Source organism: Salmo salar, chromosome 05 (genome assembly GCF_965601325.2).
Source record: "Salmo salar chromosome 05, fSalSal1, whole genome shotgun sequence".
Taxonomy (NCBI): Eukaryota; Metazoa; Chordata; class Actinopteri; order Salmoniformes; family Salmonidae; genus Salmo; species Salmo salar.
Genome location: NC_138295.1, coordinates 8,516,092 through 8,534,831, shown reverse-complemented (window position 1 = coordinate 8,534,831; position 18,740 = coordinate 8,516,092). Strand labels below are relative to the sequence as shown.

General features: G+C 47.2%; 1 protein-coding gene across 3 annotated transcripts in view; it reads right to left on the bottom strand.

Moving 5' to 3' along the window:
- LOC106604143 (arf-GAP with Rho-GAP domain, ANK repeat and PH domain-containing protein 3) overlaps positions 1-18,740 on the bottom strand; it is a 64,417-nt gene that overhangs the window by 32,334 nt on the left and 13,343 nt on the right. Inside the window, exons 1-11 of one of the 3 annotated variants that reach the window (XM_082975015.1) lie at positions 10,932-11,017; positions 9,194-10,368; positions 9,045-9,082; positions 8,697-8,779; positions 5,930-6,003; positions 5,434-5,670; positions 2,965-3,034; positions 2,746-2,866; positions 1,854-2,142; positions 1,477-1,676; positions 857-942 (exon numbers count right to left, since the gene is read on the bottom strand). In XM_082975015.1, coding sequence (XP_082831141.1) covers positions 857-942; positions 1,477-1,676; positions 1,854-2,142; positions 2,746-2,866; positions 2,965-3,034; positions 5,434-5,670; positions 5,930-6,003; positions 8,697-8,779; positions 9,045-9,082; positions 9,194-10,287 — 2,292 coding nt within the window. In that variant the 5' untranslated portion in view covers positions 10,288-10,368; positions 10,932-11,017. Of the gene's footprint in view, positions 1-856; positions 943-1,476; positions 1,677-1,853; positions 2,143-2,745; positions 2,867-2,964; positions 3,035-5,433; positions 5,671-5,929; positions 6,004-8,696; positions 8,780-9,044; positions 9,083-9,193; positions 10,369-10,931; positions 11,018-18,740 lie in introns of those variants that run through there. The other 2 variants (XM_045717838.2, XM_082975016.1) reach the window with 2 other exon arrangements.

Genomic DNA, 18,740 nt, shown 5'->3' with positions numbered 1-18,740 from the left:
CTCTCTCCCTCCCCCTGACTCCCTCTCCCTCCCCCTGACTCTCTCCCTCCCCCTGACTCTCTCCCTCCCCCTGACTCTCTCCCTCCCCCTGACTCTCTCCCTCCCCCTGACTCTCTCCCTCCCCCTGACTCTCTCTCCCTCCCCCTGACTCTCTCCCTCCCCCTGACTCTCTCCCTCCCCCTGACTCTCTACCTCCCCCTGACTCTCTCCCTCCCCCTGACTCTCTCTCCCTCCCCCTGACTCTCTCCCTCCCCCTGACTCTCCCCCTGACTCTCTCCCTCCCCCTGACTCTCCCCCTCCCCCTGACTCTCTCCCTGACTCTCTCCCTCCCCCTGACTCTCTCCCTCCCCCTGACTCTCTCCCTCCCCCTGACTCTCTCTCCCTCCCCCTGACTCTCTCTCCCTCCCCCTGACTCTCTCTCCCTCCCCCTGACTCTCTCCCTCCCCCTGACTCTCTCCCTCCCCCTGACTCTCTCCCTCCCCCTGACTCTCTCCCTGACTCTCTCCCTCCCCCTGACTCTCTCCCTCCCCCTGACTCTCCCCCTGACTCTCCCCCTGACTCTCTCCCTGACTCTCTCCCTCCCCCTGACTCCCTCCCTCCCCCTGACTCTCTCTCCCTCCCCCTGACTCTCTCTCCCTCCCTCCCTCCCCCTGACTCTCTCTCCCTCCCTCCCCCTGACTCTCTCCCTCCCCCTGACTCTCCCCCTGACTCTCTCCCTGACTCTCTCCCTCCCCCTGACTCCCTCCCTCCCCCTGACTCTCTCCCTCCCCCTGACTCTCTCCTTCCCCCTGACTCCCTCCCTCCCCCTGACTCTCTCCCTCCCCCTTCCTTGAAGAACCTTTCCCTTTCCTCTCACCTGCACGATCTCATTGCTCCACACACTGGTGTCCAGTTTCAGGCTCTGTACTTTAGACACCATAGTGCCCAGACCTCTGTGTTGACCTGTAGGGGAAAAGGGACAAAAGACCTCCATAATCACTCTCCTGGCACTAGACAGTGGTATTGTGTTGGTAACAGGACACTCAGGCGCTGCCTCGCTGGAAAGAACCACAAGAGAGGGACATGATGTTTGTATTTGGAAACACTTCTAGAGCAACATAGCACTTCACCTGGCACAGGTGTGCTAAAACAACACAGGTGTGCTAAAACAACACAGGTGTGCTAAAACAACACAGGTGTGCTAAAACAACAGAGGTGTGCTAAAACAACACAGGTGTGCTAAAACAACACAGGTGAGAGTTAAACTGTTGTGGCTCATGACAATGGGCTGATAACTAAGACACCTGGCCAACAGCTGCCAATGCTATCGCATCAGTCACACTCACCAGGCGGGACGCTAAGTCCCCCAAAGCAACACCCAACTAGGCCCTCAGGCATCAAACTGCAACCCCACTCTTTTAGGGAAGGGGGGGGCAACAGAGCTAGGGAGGGGGAGCCCGCCCCACCTATACAATAGTAGGGGAAACACTGTCTCACCTGCACAGTTCTTACAGATGACAACACAGAGGTTTATGGAGGCCCAGTCAGGGTTGACTGCTTGGCAGTCAGCACAGAGCTTATTAAACCTGTTGGACCAGATCTTCTCAGCCACCTCGTAGTCAGACAGGGTCTCTGCTATGGACTCCTGTACAGCCTCCATCCAATCTCTCTTATCCCGCTCAGACTCAGCTGTGAAACTACAGGGACAATCAATCAATCAATCAATCAATCAATCAACCAATCCCAAAATATTCTTTTTCAGAAACAGCAGTGTAGGAAGTCCATGATGAATAGACTTTATTGTTGCTAAAACTAGAGAAATGTGCAAAACATTTTTTTAAATAAATGTTATTACCACGTCGGTAAACACGTACCTGAATGTTTTGTAAGGAGTGATGAGGTCAAAGCTTTTTCCTTTGCCGTCTCTGATCGTAGCTCCTCTGGCCTCGATCAGCGTGATTCCTATCCCATTTCTAAAGCACTGCTCAGTCTTGTACAGCCAGATCTGCTCTGTGTTGATGGCCACGTAGACTTTTGACTTCCCTTTGAGCTCCAGAGGACCACTCCTCTGACAGTGGCTGCCAGGACCGAAGCGAGGGCGCCCAAACACAAGCTGTTCCTTCACCCTCCCCTGTAAGGTACTGCACCACTGATGTCTCTGCACTGAGAGGGGACCGGTAGAAAGATAGTGGTAATACTAACTTTTTTTATAGTACAAAAAAATACCAGGTATTTACTATGAAAGTATATGGTAAAAATGGTAATAACACAAGAACAATATGTGAATTTATTGTTTGCGTCGTATGGATTCAAACCAACTACCCTTTTGTACCAGTCAGTTACCAATTGTATCAGAAACTATCTTTTGATACCAAATCATTTCCTAATAGGTAAATACCAGAGGAATCGGTAGCCTAAAGTAAAGTCCTAAACAAGATGTTTCTACTAGGAGTTTATGACAGTAACTGATACAATCTTGTCTCACTGAGGTCAACCTTTGTCCTACATAGAGGTTGTCACATGGTTTGTCTCTGCTTGTATGCCCTGAGGACCCCTCTATAGCTGTGTCCCGATCCTATACCATTCTCCTAAAATATGCACTTGCACACTTGGATTTAACAACACATATCCAATGCTTTGAAAATAACGACGGGGAATTTGCAAGTACACACTTTGGGACAAGTGTAGAGAAGTGGGACTACTGACGTCTGTAGTTGCTTGTGTGTGAGATTTTGAATTGCTTGTTGTTAAGTGCTTTTTGTTTACCTTCGTTATCAGCCCGGAAGACAAATGTCCTGTGACTTGTCACTATCTCAAATTTATTGTCTTTGGCCATGCGGGCCATCTGTATCGCAGCCAGAGGAATCACCCCTTTGGGATATGGATCCTTGGAGAGAATAGAAAAAAAAAGAGGCACATGATGAACAATCCTGGTTCTCTCAATCAATATGTAGTACAGCCCGTCATTCAGGAAAAAGAGCCTACCTTTTCACTGCCGAAGTACATCAGATTTTTGCCATCAAACTTCACATAGCGTTTCTGGAATACATAGTTCCTAGAATACCAAATATAAAAATGATCAGATTCTCATACCACTGATTTGAAAAGGAGAAAAGAAATCTTACATTTCAAGAGCAAAGCAGAGCTGTTGACCTACAGGAACTGATTAGCATTTAACAAGAAACACCAAAACAGAGTGGAGAAACAGTGGGAAGAAGGAAGAGACAGGGTTGAGACGACAGACAGTAGGGCCTTCAGAAAGTATTCATACCCCTTAACTTATTCCACATTTTGTTGTGTTACAGCCGGCATTTCAAATGGATAAAATATTTTTTTTAATTATCATCACCCATCTACACACAATACCCCATAATGACAAAGTGAAAACATGTTTTAAGAAATACAGGTAATTTACATAAGTATTTACACCCCTGATTCAATACTTTACAGAAGCACCTTTAGCAGTGATTATAGATTTGAGTCTTTCTGAGTAAGTCTCTAAGAGCTTTGCACACCTGGATTGTACAATATTTAACTTTTTGATAAAAAGAAATCTTCAATCTCTGTCAAGTTGGATGTTGATCATTGCTAGACAGACATGTTCAAGTCTTGACATAGATTTAAGCCGATTTAAGTCAAAACTGCAAATAGGCCACTCAGGAACATTCAGGATTTTGCCTGTGCTTAGCTCAAGCACGTTTATTTGTATCCTAAAAAAACTCCCTAGTCCTTGCCGATGACAATTATACCCATAACATGATGCAGCCACCACCATGCTTGAAAATATGAAGCGTGGTAGTCAGTGATGTGTTTTGTTGGATTTTCCCCAAACATAACGCTTTGTATTCAGGACAAAAAGTGTATTTCTTTGCCACATTTTTACTTTAGTGGCTTATTGCAAAACAGGATGCATGCATAGTTTTATTCTGTACAGCAGTGATTCTCAATCCTGGTCCTGGGGACCCAAAGGGGTGCACATTTTAATTTTTGCTCTAGCACTACAAACATGATTCAAATGAAAGCCTCATGATGAGTTGATCATTTGAATCAGCTGTGTAGTGCTAGGGCAAAAACAGGACCAGGATTGAGAACCAGTGCAGTACAGGATTCCTTCTTTTCACTCAGTCATGTAGGTTAGTATTGTGGAGTAACTACAATGTTGTTGATCCATCCTGTTTCTTCCTATCACAGCCATTAAACTCTGTGACTGTTTTAAAGTCACCTTTGGCCTCATGGTAAAATCCCAGAGCGGTTTCCTTCCTCTCCGGCAACTGAATTAAGAAGGAAACCTGTATCTTTGTATTGGCTAGGTGTATTGACACTCCATCCAATGTGTACTTAATAACTTCACCATGCTCAAAGGGATATTCAAAATTTGCTTTTAAATTTTTACCCATCTACGAATTGGTGTCCTTCTTTGCGAGGCATTGAAAAACTTCCCTGGTTGTGGTTGAATCTGTATTTGAAATTCACTGCTCAACTGAGGGACCTTACATATAATTGTGTGAGGTATAGAGATGAGGTAGTCATTCAACAATCATGTTAAACACTGTTACGGTAAAGTCCATGCAATTTATTATGGGACTTGTTAAGCAAATTTTTTCTCCTGAACTTATTTAGGCTTGCCATAACAAAAGGGGTTGAATACTTATTGACTCATTTCAGCTTTTAATTTTTAATTAACTAGTAAAAATGTATAAAAACATAATCCCACTTTGACATTATGAGGTATTGTGTGTAGGTCAGTGACGCAAAATCTCAATTTAATACATTTTAAATTTAGGCTGTAACACAACAAAATGTGGAAGAAGTCAAGAGGTGTGAATCATTTCTGAAGGCACTGTATATCAACTGTTTAGCATTTAACAAGAAACACAAAAACAGACTGAAGAAACACAAACACAGACTGGAGAAACACAAACACAGACTGGAGAAACACAAACACAGACTGGAGAAACACAAACACAGACTGGAGAAACACAAACACAGACTGGAGAAATACAAACACAGACTGGAGAAACACAAACACAGACTAGAGAAACACAAACACAGACTGGAGAAACACAAACACAGACTGGAGAAATACAAACACAGACTGGAGAAACACAAACACAGACTGGAGAAACACAAACACAGACTGGAGAAACACAAACACAGACTGGAGAAACACAAACACAGACTGGAGAAACACAAACACAGACTGGAGAAACACAAACACAGACTGGAGAAACACAAACACAGACTGGAGAAATACAAACACAGACTGGAGAAACACAAACACAGACTGGAGAAATACAATGAGAAGAAGAAAGAAGGAAGAAGAGAGACACACACCGGTTTGAGAGGACAGACACGAGGCAGAGACAGTTCCTCAGAAGGGAGGAGAAGACGGAGGGAGGAAAGGAGGAAAGGACCATCAGCCCAGGCCAGGACCCAGACCAGGACCCGGCATACCCTTGTGGTGATAGCTTATCCAGCCAGCCACAGATGATGGGAGCAGTCTGCTCAGAGAGAGATGTGTAGCTGGCGTAGGGGGATATCGTCTGGTCCTCATCTGGCTCCGAGGGGTACAGGTTGGGGGGTAAGGAGAGGCAGAGAGGGGGTGGTGCTGCCTCTCCTACTGTGCTGTAGCCCTGGGAGTCACTGTGGAGAGCGTGGGACAGACGTTGGGCCCAGGAGAGTTTGGGTGTCCTGCAGTGTAAAGACAGTCTCCATAATTGATTGATGCATTTGTAATAACCTTGACTCCAGCCGCTTTAAGTTTCTCTAGTGTGAGAATACGGTGTCTGATAGCAGGTACCAACAATGGATTGAAAAGATGGAGAACACAGAATATTTTAAATCTACAGTAGACCATTTCCTCTCTATGGCTGTAGTCGGAGTTGTGTGAGAAGATGTTACATTGGAAAGCCTGTAGTATTATCCACTCCTCTAGACCCAATAATCTTACCCATGATCCTCTCCGTGATTCACTTCCTCCTTTCTTGTCATTCCTGCCTTTCCTTCACTGTTGGTCCTTTCCACCTTTGAGAACACAACATGGATAACACATTCATCAATGTCAGGAGAGCCAAAGTGACCACAAACACTAAACACAATATAACTCTGATGGGTTATTCTAGTAACCTGATAACAGACTCAGGTCCTGATGGGTTATTCTTGTAACCTGATAACAGACTCAGGTCCTGATGGGTTATTCTAGTAACCTGATAACAGACTCAGGTCCTGATGGGTTATTCTAGTAACCTGATAACAGACTCAGGTCCTGATGGGTTCTTATAACCTGATAACAGACTCAGGTCCTGATGGGTTATTCTTGTAACCTGATAACAGACTCAGGTCCTGATGGGTTATTCTTGTAACCTGATAACAGACTCAGGTCCTGATGGGTTATTCTTGTAACCTGATAACAGACTCAGGTCCTGATGGGTTCTTATAAGCTGATAACAGACTCAGGTCCTGATGGGTTATTCTTATAACCTGATAACAGACTCAGGTCCTGATGGGTTATTCTAGTAACCTGATAACAGACTCAGGTCCTGATGGGTTCTTATAACCTGATAACAGACTCAGGTCCTGATGGGTTATTCTTGTAACCTGATAACAGACTCAGGTCCTGATGGGTTATTCTTGTAACCTGATAACCTGTTAGGGCTAGGGGGCAGTATTGACACGGCTGGATAAAAAACATACCCGATTTAATCTGGTTACCACTCCTACCCAGTAACTAGAATATGCATATACTTATTACATATGGATAGAAAACACCCTACATTTTCTAAAACTGTTTGAATGGTGTCTGTGAGTATAACAGAACTCAAATGGCAGGTCAAAACCTGAGAGATTCCTTTACAGGAAGTGGCCTGTCTGACCATTTCTTGAACTTCTTTTCCATCTCTATCATTTACTAAGGATCTCTGCTCTAACGTGACACTTCCCACGTCGTCCATAGGCGCTCAGAGCCCGGGAAAAAACAGAATGTCGTCATTCCAGCCCCAGGCTGAAACACATTATCGCCTTTCTCAAGTGGCCGATCAAGGGACACTGGGCTTATGCGCATGACCCGACCGCCCCCGCCTTTGGGATTTTTTCCTCTGTTTGCCGAAAAGGAGATTCCCTGTCGGAATATTATCGCTTTTCTACGAGAAAAATGGCGTAAAAATTGATTTTAAACAGCGGTTGACATGCTTCGAAGTACGGTAATGGAATATTTAGAATTTTATTGTCATGAATTGCGCCATGCGCGCTACACTTCTTTACTATTTCGGATAGTGTCTGGAACGCACGAACAAAACGCCGCTATTCGGATATAACGATGGATTATTTTGGACCAAACCAACATTTGTTATTGAAGTAGCAGTCCTGGGTGTGCATTCTGACGAAGACAACAAAAGGTAATCAAACTTTTATAATAGTAAATATGATTATGGTGAGTGCTAAACTTGCCGGGTGTCTAAATAGCGAGCCCGTGATGCCTGGGCTATGTACTTAGAATATTGCAAAATGTGCTTTCACCAAAAAGCTATTTTAAAATCGGACATATCGAGTGCATAGAGGAGGTCTGTATCTATAATTCTTAAAATAATTGTTATGCTTTTTGTGAACGTTTATCGTGAGTAATTTAGTAAAATGTTAGCGAATTCCCCGGAAGTTTGCGGGGGTATGCTAGTTCTGAACGTCACATGCTAATGTAAAAAGCTGTTTTTTGATATAAATATGAACTTGATTGAACAAAACATGCATGTATTGTATAACATAATGTCCTAGGGTTGTCATCTGATGAAGATCATCAAAGGTGAGTGCTGCATTTAGCTGTCTTCTGGGTTTTGGTGACATTATATGCTGGCTTGAAAAATGGGTGTCTGATTATTTCTGGTTTGGTACTCTGCTGACATAATCTAATGTTTTGCTTTCGTTGTAAAGCCTTTTTGAAATCGGACAGTGTGGTTAGATTAACGAGAGTCTTGTCTTTAAATAGCTGTAAAATAGTCATATGTTTGAGAAATTGAAGTAATAGGATTTTTAAGGTTTTGAAAATCGCGCCACAGGCTGCCAGTGGCTGTTACGTAGGTGGGACGCTAGCCCATAGAGGATAACAGACTCAGGTCCTGATGGGTTCTTATAAGCTGATAACAGACTCAGGTCCTGATGGGTTATTCTTATAACCTGATAACAGACTCAGGTCCTGATGGGTTATTCTTGTAACCTGATAACAGACTCAGGTCCTGATGGGTTCTTGTAACCTGATAACAGACTCAGGTCCTGATGGGTTCTTATAACCTGATAACAGACTCAGGTCCTGATGTGTTATTCTAGTAACCTGATAACAGACTCAGGTCCTGATGGGTTATTCTTGTAACCTGATAACAGACTCAGGTCCTGATGGGTTATTCTAGTAACCTGATAACAGACTCAGGTCCTGATGGGTTATTCTAGTAACCTGATAACAGACTCAGGTCCTGATGGGTTATTCTAGTAACCTGATAACAGACTCAGGTCCTGATGGGTTATTCTTATAACCTGATAACAGACTCAGGTCCTGATGGGTTATTCTTGTAACCTGATAACAGACTCAGGTCCTGATGGGTTCTTATAACCTGATAACAGACTCAGGTCCTGATGGGTTATTCTTATAACCTGATAACAGACTCAGGTCCTGATGGGTTCTTGTATAAAGAATAGTGTGCCGTTTGTGATCCTCAGAGTCCCAGTCTCACCTCAGAGTGGTGCAGTGGTCGTCTGGTCTGGAAGACTGTTTCACAGTAGGGACTGATCTCCTCCTCTGGGTCCTCCATGGGGACTGTGGTGGAGGAAGAAATTACATGGCATATTATAAGCCTTGTTATAATATATTATAAAAAAAGGTTCATATATGATTATAACCAGTTATAAAGCATTTAAACTGTATGTAAGCGAAAAAGTGACGTTTTAGCAATGCAAAACTCTAATGATCTTGATTTAAAAAAACAGGTCAAGCGTCATTTCTAGGCCTGAATGATACACAGATATAAGGTCTATCTAAACCATCTGTAAGGTTACTTTCAGAAAGTGATGTGTAGACTTACCTCCGTGGGATGATTCACAAGAGCTGTTACTTAAAGTGCTGCAGACACACAAAACAAAACATTAGATACACAAAACAATACTCTCTTTCGACGTAGGCCTATATCTCTACTATATAGGTATATGATATTAAAGTCAGACGTTGACCTACCTAATTCCTTCAGGAGTGGTGTGGATCTCTGGCCGAGGTGGTGTTTGAGGAGCGTTGCAGGGAATCCGTCCACTACTAGCTGCCGTGCCAGGTGAAGTGCCACAGTAGATCTCATTGGAGACCATCTCCATCGGGGAGCCGGGAGGGGAAGTGGTCAAAGAGGGGAATCCAGTGTCGTCATAGTTACAAGGGGATGAGGGTGGTGGGGTTGTCATACACTGGTCCTGGTTTTGTTCAGTCCTTCCACCAGATGATGGTGGTGTGGATGTAGGTCCTCTAAACATGGCTGGAGGGATACCTCGGTTCAGCCGAGGGGGAACAGGGGGCAGGGGACCTCCAGAGTCTGAGGAGTTACTCAGCCTCCTCTCTCTCAGGCTTAGGCTGTGTCTCAGGGCAGGGGTAGGTGTAGGGTTAGGGGCAGGGTTAGGGGTAGGTGTAGGCCCCACCACCACTGTGTCAGTGTTAAATTCTCCTGAAGCCAAACCTTCCAATATGGTGAAGCAGAGAGATTCCTGAGACGGTTTCCTGGTTAGGGTTAGAACCAGGGGATCTGGTGGTGTGGGTGATGCGGGACAGGAGAGAAACCGGGCGGGTTCTGTTTTGTGTCTGTAGAACACCGTTCTAGGTTTTGGAACCGGTTTTATGACAACATTCCCATTGTACTGCTGCTGTTCTGACCCGGAGTTCATCAATATGGATGGAATGTTAGGAACAGAACTATTCCGGAACGCTTCAAACGGAATGTCCCCGGTTCCGCCCCCTTGGTCTGACCTCGGCCCTCCTGATTGGATGGGTGTGGAATTAATGTCAGACTCAGACTGACAACGGTCCAATACGGGCTCTAATGGCTCCGATGTCGACTGATTCTGATTGGTAGCCCTCTGAATGTGCTGGACCAGCCTCAGTATTCTCTTCCTGTGTCCGGTGGCAGTTACACCCAGCTGGATAAGAGCTCCATTGTCTAGGTGACTGAGGTCCCTGGCCAAGAGGAAGCCTGACTGGCGGAAGGTCTTCAGGTATCGCTCCAGGTGGATCGCAGCCAAAAGTGTCTCAACGTCCATGTTTCCATCCATTGGTGCCATAACAGCGTACATACATGGGCTTGGAGGGGTCCTTCAGCTGCTGTGGTCAAGACGATGTCCATCACGGACCTACACAGGGAGACTCCTCTCCATCTGAAATGAACAAATTATTAAGAATTAGATAATAATAATATAATTGGTTCATGTTGAGTTAGTGTTCCAACTGGTCAATTGTTCTAATAAAATAACTAATTCACTACATTGCCTTATAGTAGAGGTAGAGGTTATGGCACCAGCTGACCGGGGAGAAGGAAGTAAGGGGTTATGGCACCAGCTGACCAGGGAGAAGGAAGTAGGGGGTTATGGCACCAGCTGACCGGGGAGAAGGAAGTAGGGGGTTATGGCACCAGCTGACCAGGGAGAAGGAAGTAGGGGGTTATGGCACCAGCTGACCAGGGAGAAGGAAGTAGGGGGTTATGGCACCAGCTGACCAGGGAGAAGGAAGTAGGGGGTTATGGCACCAGCTGACCAGGGAGAAGGAAGTAGAGGTTATGGCACCAGCTGACCAGGGAGAAGGAAGTAGAGGTTATGGCACCAGCTGACCAGGGAGAAGGAAGTAGGGGGTTATGGCACCAGCTGACCAGGGAGAAGGAAGTAGGGGGTTATGGCACCAGCTGACCAGGAAGAAGGAAGTAGAGGTTATGGCACCAGCTGACCAGGAAGAAGGAAGTTACGGCACCAGTTGACCAGGGAGAAGGAAGTAGGGGGTTATGGCACCAGCAGACCAGGGAGAAGGAAGTAGGGGGTTATGGCACCAGCAGACCAGGGAGAAGGAAGTAGGGGTTATGGCACCAGCTGACCAGGGAGAAGGAAGTAGGGGGTTATGGCACCAGCTGACCAGGGAGAAGGAAGTAGGGGGTTATGGCACCAGCTGACCAGGGAGAAGGAAGTAGGGGGTTATGGCACCAGCTGACCAGGGAGAAGGAAGTAGGGGGTTATGGCACCAGCTGACCAGGGAGAAGGAAGTAGAGGTTATGGCACCAGCTGACCAGGGAGAAGGAAGTAGGGGGTTATGGCACCAGCTGACCAGGGAGAAGGAAGTAGGGGTTATGGCACCAGCTGACCAGGAAGAAGGAAGTAGGGGTTATGGCACCAGCTGACCAGGAAGAAGGAAGTAGGGGTTATGGCACCAGCTGACCAGGGAGAAGGAAGTAGGGGGTTATGGCACCAGCTGACCAGGGAGAAGGAAGTAGAGGTTATGGCACCAGCTGACCAGGGAGAAGGAAGTAGAGGTTATGGCACCAGCTGACCGGGGAGAAGGAAGTAGAGGTTATGGCACCAGCTGACCAGGGAGAAGGAATTAGAGGTTATGGCACCAGCTGACCAGGGAGAAGGAAGTAGAGGTTATGGCACCAGCTGACCAGGAAGAAGGAAGTAGAGGTTATGGCACCAGCTGACCAGGGAGAAGGAAGTAGAGGTTATGGCACCAGCTGACCAGGAAGAAGGAAGTTACGGCACCAGTTGACCAGGGAGAAGGAAGTAGGGGGTTATGGCACCAGCAGACCAGGGAGAAGGAAGTAGCATCTAAGAGATGAATAGACAACACACAGACGCATGAGAAAAATCTAATAAGGTAACATGTGAAAACTGCAATTATTTGATGAATTCTGAAAATTCATTGAAGGTGTGTACCACTTAGTTGACGACAAGGCACCATTTGAAAGTTTATTCTTATTCAACATGTATTCAATAATCTAAATGATAAAAGTAATGGAGAAAGAGCAGCAACAAACAGAGTGTCCAGGGATACCCCTCCCTAGCTGCAGGCTGTTGTATTGTATGTCAGATTTGTGGGCACAGCTCTTTGAAAGCCTTGGTAGAAACACTTCCTGAAAAAGCTTGGTGTGTGTGTGTGTGTGTGTGTGTGTGTGTGTGTGTGTGTGTGTGTGTGTGTGTGTGTGTGTGTGTGTGTGTGTGTGTGTGTGTGTTAGACCTGGTTTCAAATACCATTTGAAATCGTTCAAATACCTTGACCATTTGCTCTAGCCTGCCTGGAGTCCCATAATGGGTAGGTTTTGCAGTTATGGGACTATTCTATTGTTTATGAAGCTAAACAAGCTCAAATCGAGCACAGATAAAGTATTTGAAATGATTTAAAATAGTATTTGAACCCAGGTTTGGAGTGGGTGTCCCTGTGGGTGAGAACCTAGTCAGAACTAAAGAGAATCTCAAGGCTGACTGGGGCAGTTTGCCAGCCTTGTGAGGGGGAGGCACACAGCACAACACATAACACACGTTCGAATAGAGTTTAGGATAGAAAATAGTAATTTATGAGGCCTTGGACAGATTAAGACAGATTCCTATTAAATTAGTTATGGGCGCCAGATCAGAATGTAAAGACTTCCAACAGAGCTACAGATGGCTGTAGGAACTATCTTTGAACTAAAGTGTAGTTCTACTTTAACAAGTAGAGTAGGGTCTGATGGCAGCCATACTCATATCATTTATACATTACTGAGGCATGCCGTGCAGAGCCCAACTGTACTGGGCTGGCCTGTACTGGGCTGGCCTTGTTATGCATCCAGTCAGGTTTGGGTTGAGTTGGATAGGCACAATAGTGTGAAAAGGGTGGTCTCTCACCATTGAACAATAAGGAAGGAGAACTAGTCCTCAGTCTGTAGTAAGGCAGCAGGGAGCAGTCAGCAGGGAGCAGGGGAATGGGAGCAGAGAGCAGAGAGCAGGCAGCAGGGAGCAGGGGAATGGGAGCAGAGAGCAGAGAGCAGAGAGCAGGGAGCAGGGGAATGGGAGCAGGGAGCAGGGAGCAGAGAGCAGGGAGCAGGGGAATGGGAGCAGAGAGCAGAGAGCAGGGAGCAGGCAGCAGGGAGCAGGGAGGAGGCAGCAGGGAGCAGGGGAATGGGAGCAGGGAGAATGGAGGAGGCAGCAGGGAGCAAAGAGCAGGCAGCAGGGAGCAGGCAGCAGGCAGCAGGGGAATGGGAGCAGGGAGCAGAGAGCAGGGAGCAGGCAACAGGGAACAATGGAATGGGAGCAGGGAGCATGGAGGAGGCAGCAGGCAGCAGTGAGGAGTCGGCAGGGAGCAGGGAGGAAGCAGCAGGGAGCAGGGGAATGGGAGCAGGGAGCAGGGGAATGGGAGCAGGGAGGAGGCAGCAGGCAGCAGGGAGCAGGCAGCAGGGAGCAGGGAGCAGGCAGCAGGGAGCAGGGAGCAGGCAGCAGGGAGCAGGGAGCAGGCAGCAGGGAGCAGGGGAATGGGAGCAGGGAGCAGGGGAATGGGAGCAGGGAGCAGGGGAATGGGAGCAGGCAGCAGGGAGCAGGCAGCAGGGAGCAGGGAGCAGGCAGCAGGGAGCAGGGAGCAGGGAGCAGGCAGCAGGGGAATGGGAGCAGGGAGCATGGAGGAGGCAGCAGGGAGCAGAGAGCAGGCAGCAGGCAGCAGGCAGCAGGGAGGAGGGAGGAGGCAGCAGGGAGCAGGCAGCAGGGAGCAGGCAGCAGGCAGCAGGGAGCAGGCAGCAGGGAGCAGGGAGCAGGCAGCAGGGAGCAGGGAGCAGGCAGCAGGGAGCAGGGAGCAGGGAGCAGGCAGCAGGGGAATGGGAGCAGGGAGCATGGAGCAGGGAACAGAGAGCAGGGAGCAGGGGAATGGGAGCAGGGAGCAGGGAGCAGAGAGCAGGGAGCAGGGGAATGGGAGCAGGGAGCAGGGAGCAGAGAGCAGGGAGCAGGGGAATGGGAGGCAAAATCCTGAAAGAGGTCTATAAGTCACATCCTTCTCTTCCTCTGTCTCCACTCTGTAGGTTAACCTTTGCCTCCAGCCCACTGATACACACAGAGAAAACACAGGGCTCCGGTTCTGTGACGAGAGCAGACCTGGTTTCAAATACTATTTCAAATCAATTAAATAAATACTTTGAGCATTTTCTCTAGCTTGCTTCGAGAACCAGATGGACAGAGGTTACAGTTTTGGGACTGATCTATTTGTCCATTTAGCTAGATAATCTCAATCAAGCACAGATGAAGTATTTGAAAGATTGTAAATCGTATTTGAACCCAGGTCTGGTGCTGTGAGCAGGAGGGAGCGAGGGAGGGAGGGAAATGGGTGAGAGGATATTGTCCCTCCTATCCCACTTCGCACTGCAAAAGGTATTGTGATGGATACCTGGCTGCGATGTAACCGCAACATGGCGGCTGTTATCGAACTGAATTAGCAACCTGACAGAATTATTAACCTAGATGTACCTAACAATTTGACCAGATTACAAAGATGCAGATGAACTCCTTTCACTCATTAAACTACCAGCAAAAAGGAAGTGTGACATACCAACGTAAGACCCAGACCACAACTTCTGCTTGGTTGCCGAATGCAAGTCAGAACAGAGGAAGAGAAGTGGCAAGATTACTGTGCGTGTACAGTATGTTCAATGGCATCCTCCTCCTTCTACACAAGGCCAATGGCGTCCTCCTCCCTCCACACAAGGCCCAATGGCGTCCTCCTCCCTCCACACAAGGCCCAATGGCGTCCTCCTCCCTCCAAAAAAGGCCCAATGGCGTCCTCCTCCCTCCACACAAGGCCCAATGGCGTCCTCCTCCCTCCACACAAGGCCCAATGGCGTCCTCCTCCCTCCACACAAGGCCCAATGGCGTCCTCCTCCCTCCACACAAGGCCCAATGGCGTCCTCCTCCCTCCACACAAGGCCCAATGGCATCCTCCTCCCTCCACACAAGGCCCAATGGCATCCTCCTCCCTCCACACAAGGCCCAATGGCATCCTCCTCCCTCCACACAAGGCCCAATGGCGTCCTCCTTCCTCCACACAAGGCCCAATGGCATCCTCCTCCTTCTACACAAGGCCCAATGGCGTCCTCCTTCCTCCACACAAGGCCCAATGGCGTCCTCCTCCCTCCACACAAGGCCCAATGGCGTCCTCCTCCCTCCACACAAGGCCCAATGGCGTCCTCCTCCCTCCACACAAGGCCCAATGGCGTCCTCCTCCCTCCAAAAAAGGCCCAATGGCGTCCTCCTCCCTCCACACAAGGCCCAATGGCGTCCTCCTCCCTCCACACAAGGCCCAATGGCGTCCTCCTCCCTCCACACAAGGACCAATGGCGTCCTCCTCCCTCCACACAAGGCCCAATGGCGTCCTCCTCCCTCCACACAAGGCCCAATGGCATCCTCCTCCCTCCACACAAGGCCCAATGGCATCCTCCTCCCTCCACACAAGGCCCAATGGCATCCTCCTCCCTCCACACAAGGCCCAATGGCGTCCTCCTTCCTCCACACAAGGCCCAATGGCATCCTCCTCCTTCTACACAAGGCCCAATGGCGTCCTCCTTCCTCCACACAAGGCCCAATGGCGTCCTCCTCCCTCCACACAAGGCCAATGGCGTCCTCCTCCCTCCACACAAGGCCCAATGGCGTCCTCCTCCCTCCACACAAGGCCCAATGGCGTCCTCCTCCCTCCACACAAGGCCCAATGGCGTCCTCCTCCCTCCAAAAAAGGCCCAATGGCGTCCTCCTCCCTCCACACAAGGCCCAATGGCGTCCTCCTCCCTCCACACAAGGCCCAATGGCGTCCTCCTCCCTCCACACAAGGCCCAATGGCGTCCTCCTCCCTCCACACAAGGCCCAATGGCGTCCTCCTCCCTCCAAAAAAGGCCCAATGGCGTCCTCCTCCCTCCACACAAGGCCCAATGGCGTCCTCCTCCCTCCACACAAGGCCCAATGGCGTCCTCCTCCCTCCACACAAGGACCAATGGCGTCCTCCTCCCTCCACACAAGGCCCAATGGCGTCCTCCTTCCTCCACACAAGGCCAATGAGGGATTTTCAGGCAGAAATACATCCTACAGCACACTTCCTCTGTGTTTGTGTGGCTACCTACCAGTGTTGGGGAAGCTACTCTGAAAATAGTTTACCAAGCTACCAATTACTTCACACTGGAAGAAGCCATACTAAATCTACCCTTAAGAAAAATATAGTTTACTAGGATAAGTTACTTTGTCAAACTACTATGTGATACATTATCATATCTAAATCTAAAATGTCATAGAATACAAATTGCAAGAACAGATCTGGAGTGAGATGTTAACAGAATGTGTAATTCAGCCTATTAAACACAACAACAAATGTTTTAAGTGAGAATTAGGAAGGTCTGATGCCAAAAAATAAAGACAATTATTGCTAAAAGAGTAGTGTGTAGTTCCAGTAGTTAGCTACACCGCTACATGGTAAAACAGTAGTGGGTAGTTCCAGTAGTTAGCTACACCGTTACATGGTAAAACAGTAGTGGGTAGTTAGCTACACCGCTACATGGTAAAACAGTAGTGTAGTTCCAGTAGTTAGCTACACCGCTACATGGTAAAACAGTAGTGAGTTGTTCCAGTAGTTAGCTACACGGTAAATCAGTAGTGTGTAGTTCCAGTAGTTAGCTACACCACTACATGGTAAAACAGTTGTGGGTAGTTCCAGTAGTTAGCTACACCGCTACATGGTAAAACAGTAGTGAGTAGTTCCAGTAGTTAGCTACACCGCTACATGGTAAAACAGTAGTGTGTAGTTCCAGTAGTTAGCTACACCGCTACATGGTAAAACAGTAGTGTGTAGTTCTAGTAGTTAGCTACACCGCTACATGGTAAAACAGTAGTGTGTAGTTCCAGTACTTAGCTACACCGCTACATGGTAAAACAGTAGTGTGTAGTTCCAGTAGTTAGCTACACCACTACATGGTAAAACAGTAGTGGGTAGTTAGCTACACCGCTACATGGTAAAACAGTAGTGTGTAGTTCCAGTAGTTAGCTACACCGCTACATGGTAAAACAGTAGTGGGTAGTTAGCTACACCACTACATGGTAAAACAGTAGTGTGTAGTTCCAGTAGTTAGCTACACCGCTACATGGTAAAACAGTAATGAACTACTGATTAGAATTTAGTTCAACTACCACCAAGCTACTGCTAAATATCGTTAAACGTCCACCAAGCTACTGCTAAATATAGATAAACATCCACCAAGCTACTGCTAAATATAGTTAAACATCCACCAAGCTACTGCTAAATATAGTTAAACATCCACCAAGCTACTCCTAAATATAGTTAAACATCCACCAAGCTACTGCTAAATATAGTTAAACATCCACCAAGCTACTGCTAAATATAGTTAAACATCCACCAAGCTACTGCTAAATATAGTTAAACATCCACCAAGCTACTGCTAAATATAGTTAAACATCCACCAAGCTACTGCTAAATATAGTTAAACATCCACCAAGCTACTCCTAAATATAGTTAAACATCCACCAAGCTACTGCTAAATATAGTTAAACATCCACCAAGCTACTCCTAAATATAGTTAAACATCCACCAAGCTACTTCTAAATATAGTTAAACATCCACCAAGCTACTGCTAAATATAGTAAAACATCCACCAAGCTACTGCTAAATATAGATAACCTACTAGTTGAACAACATGTGGTTCACTACTCCCCAAAACTGCTTCCAAGTCCCCTCCATGTAAGGCCGAAGGGGTGATGGCTGGGGGAGGATTGTAGATGAAGCAACTCAGCAGTAATTGGACATTCTCAGACTGGCCGCGTTCAGCAGGAGAGAAGGAGAGAGAGCTGCTGATCACTGAGATTAACAGAAGAGGAGAGATCTGAAGGGAACACTGAGATTATGAAGAGGAACAGGGAGTTATGTTGAATCACTAGATACAGTATCTTTAATAGTCAACTCCCGACAAGACATGGGGATTTTTTTTTTTACAGTGCCTAGTCAGTTTTAAATAACCTGAATGTAGTTCCTGTTTCACCTGCAACAAACAAACCAAAATCAGGCCTTTGCTTCATCTCTCTCCCATTCAATAGTCTTCATCTCTCTCCTCTTCTCCCCTGCCCATAGTATTTATCTGGGCTAGAGATCTGGGCTCTGTCAGAGCTACATAAAACACAGGATACAGCTGTCCCTCATACACTGGAGGAAAACAGAGACGCCACAACCTCCTCCAGTGGTAGGATGACAGTAAACTGAAGTGTTGTAGGCTAGGAGAGGTGGTAGGATGATGGTAATCTGAAGTGTTGTAGGCTAGGAGAGGTGGTAGGATGATGGTAATCTGAAGTGTTGTAGGCTAGGAGAGGTGGTAGGATGACAGTAAACTGAAGTGTTGTAGGCTAGGAGAGGTGGTAGGATGATGGTAATCTGTGACAGCAGCTGAATTATTTTCAGTTCCCATAACATCAGTATGTCAGGCTACTGTACTGAAAGAGGGGTGGGAAGGGAGGAACAAAATGGCCTCCCCTGATTTCAAATGATCTTTATCAAAAAATGCTGTCATTCAAAACTAACATGATCATTGTTTTTTTGTTTTTTTTGGGGGGGGGGGGGGTGAACCATCTCACAGAGTGTGACTTTAAAGTATATTTCAAACTCTCAGCGCATTATGCAATGAATCAGCTTTTCATTTTTACACCCAGTGACAGACAGTTTGCATCATTCACACAAATCTAAAATGTCCTTCATTGTTACAGACCTT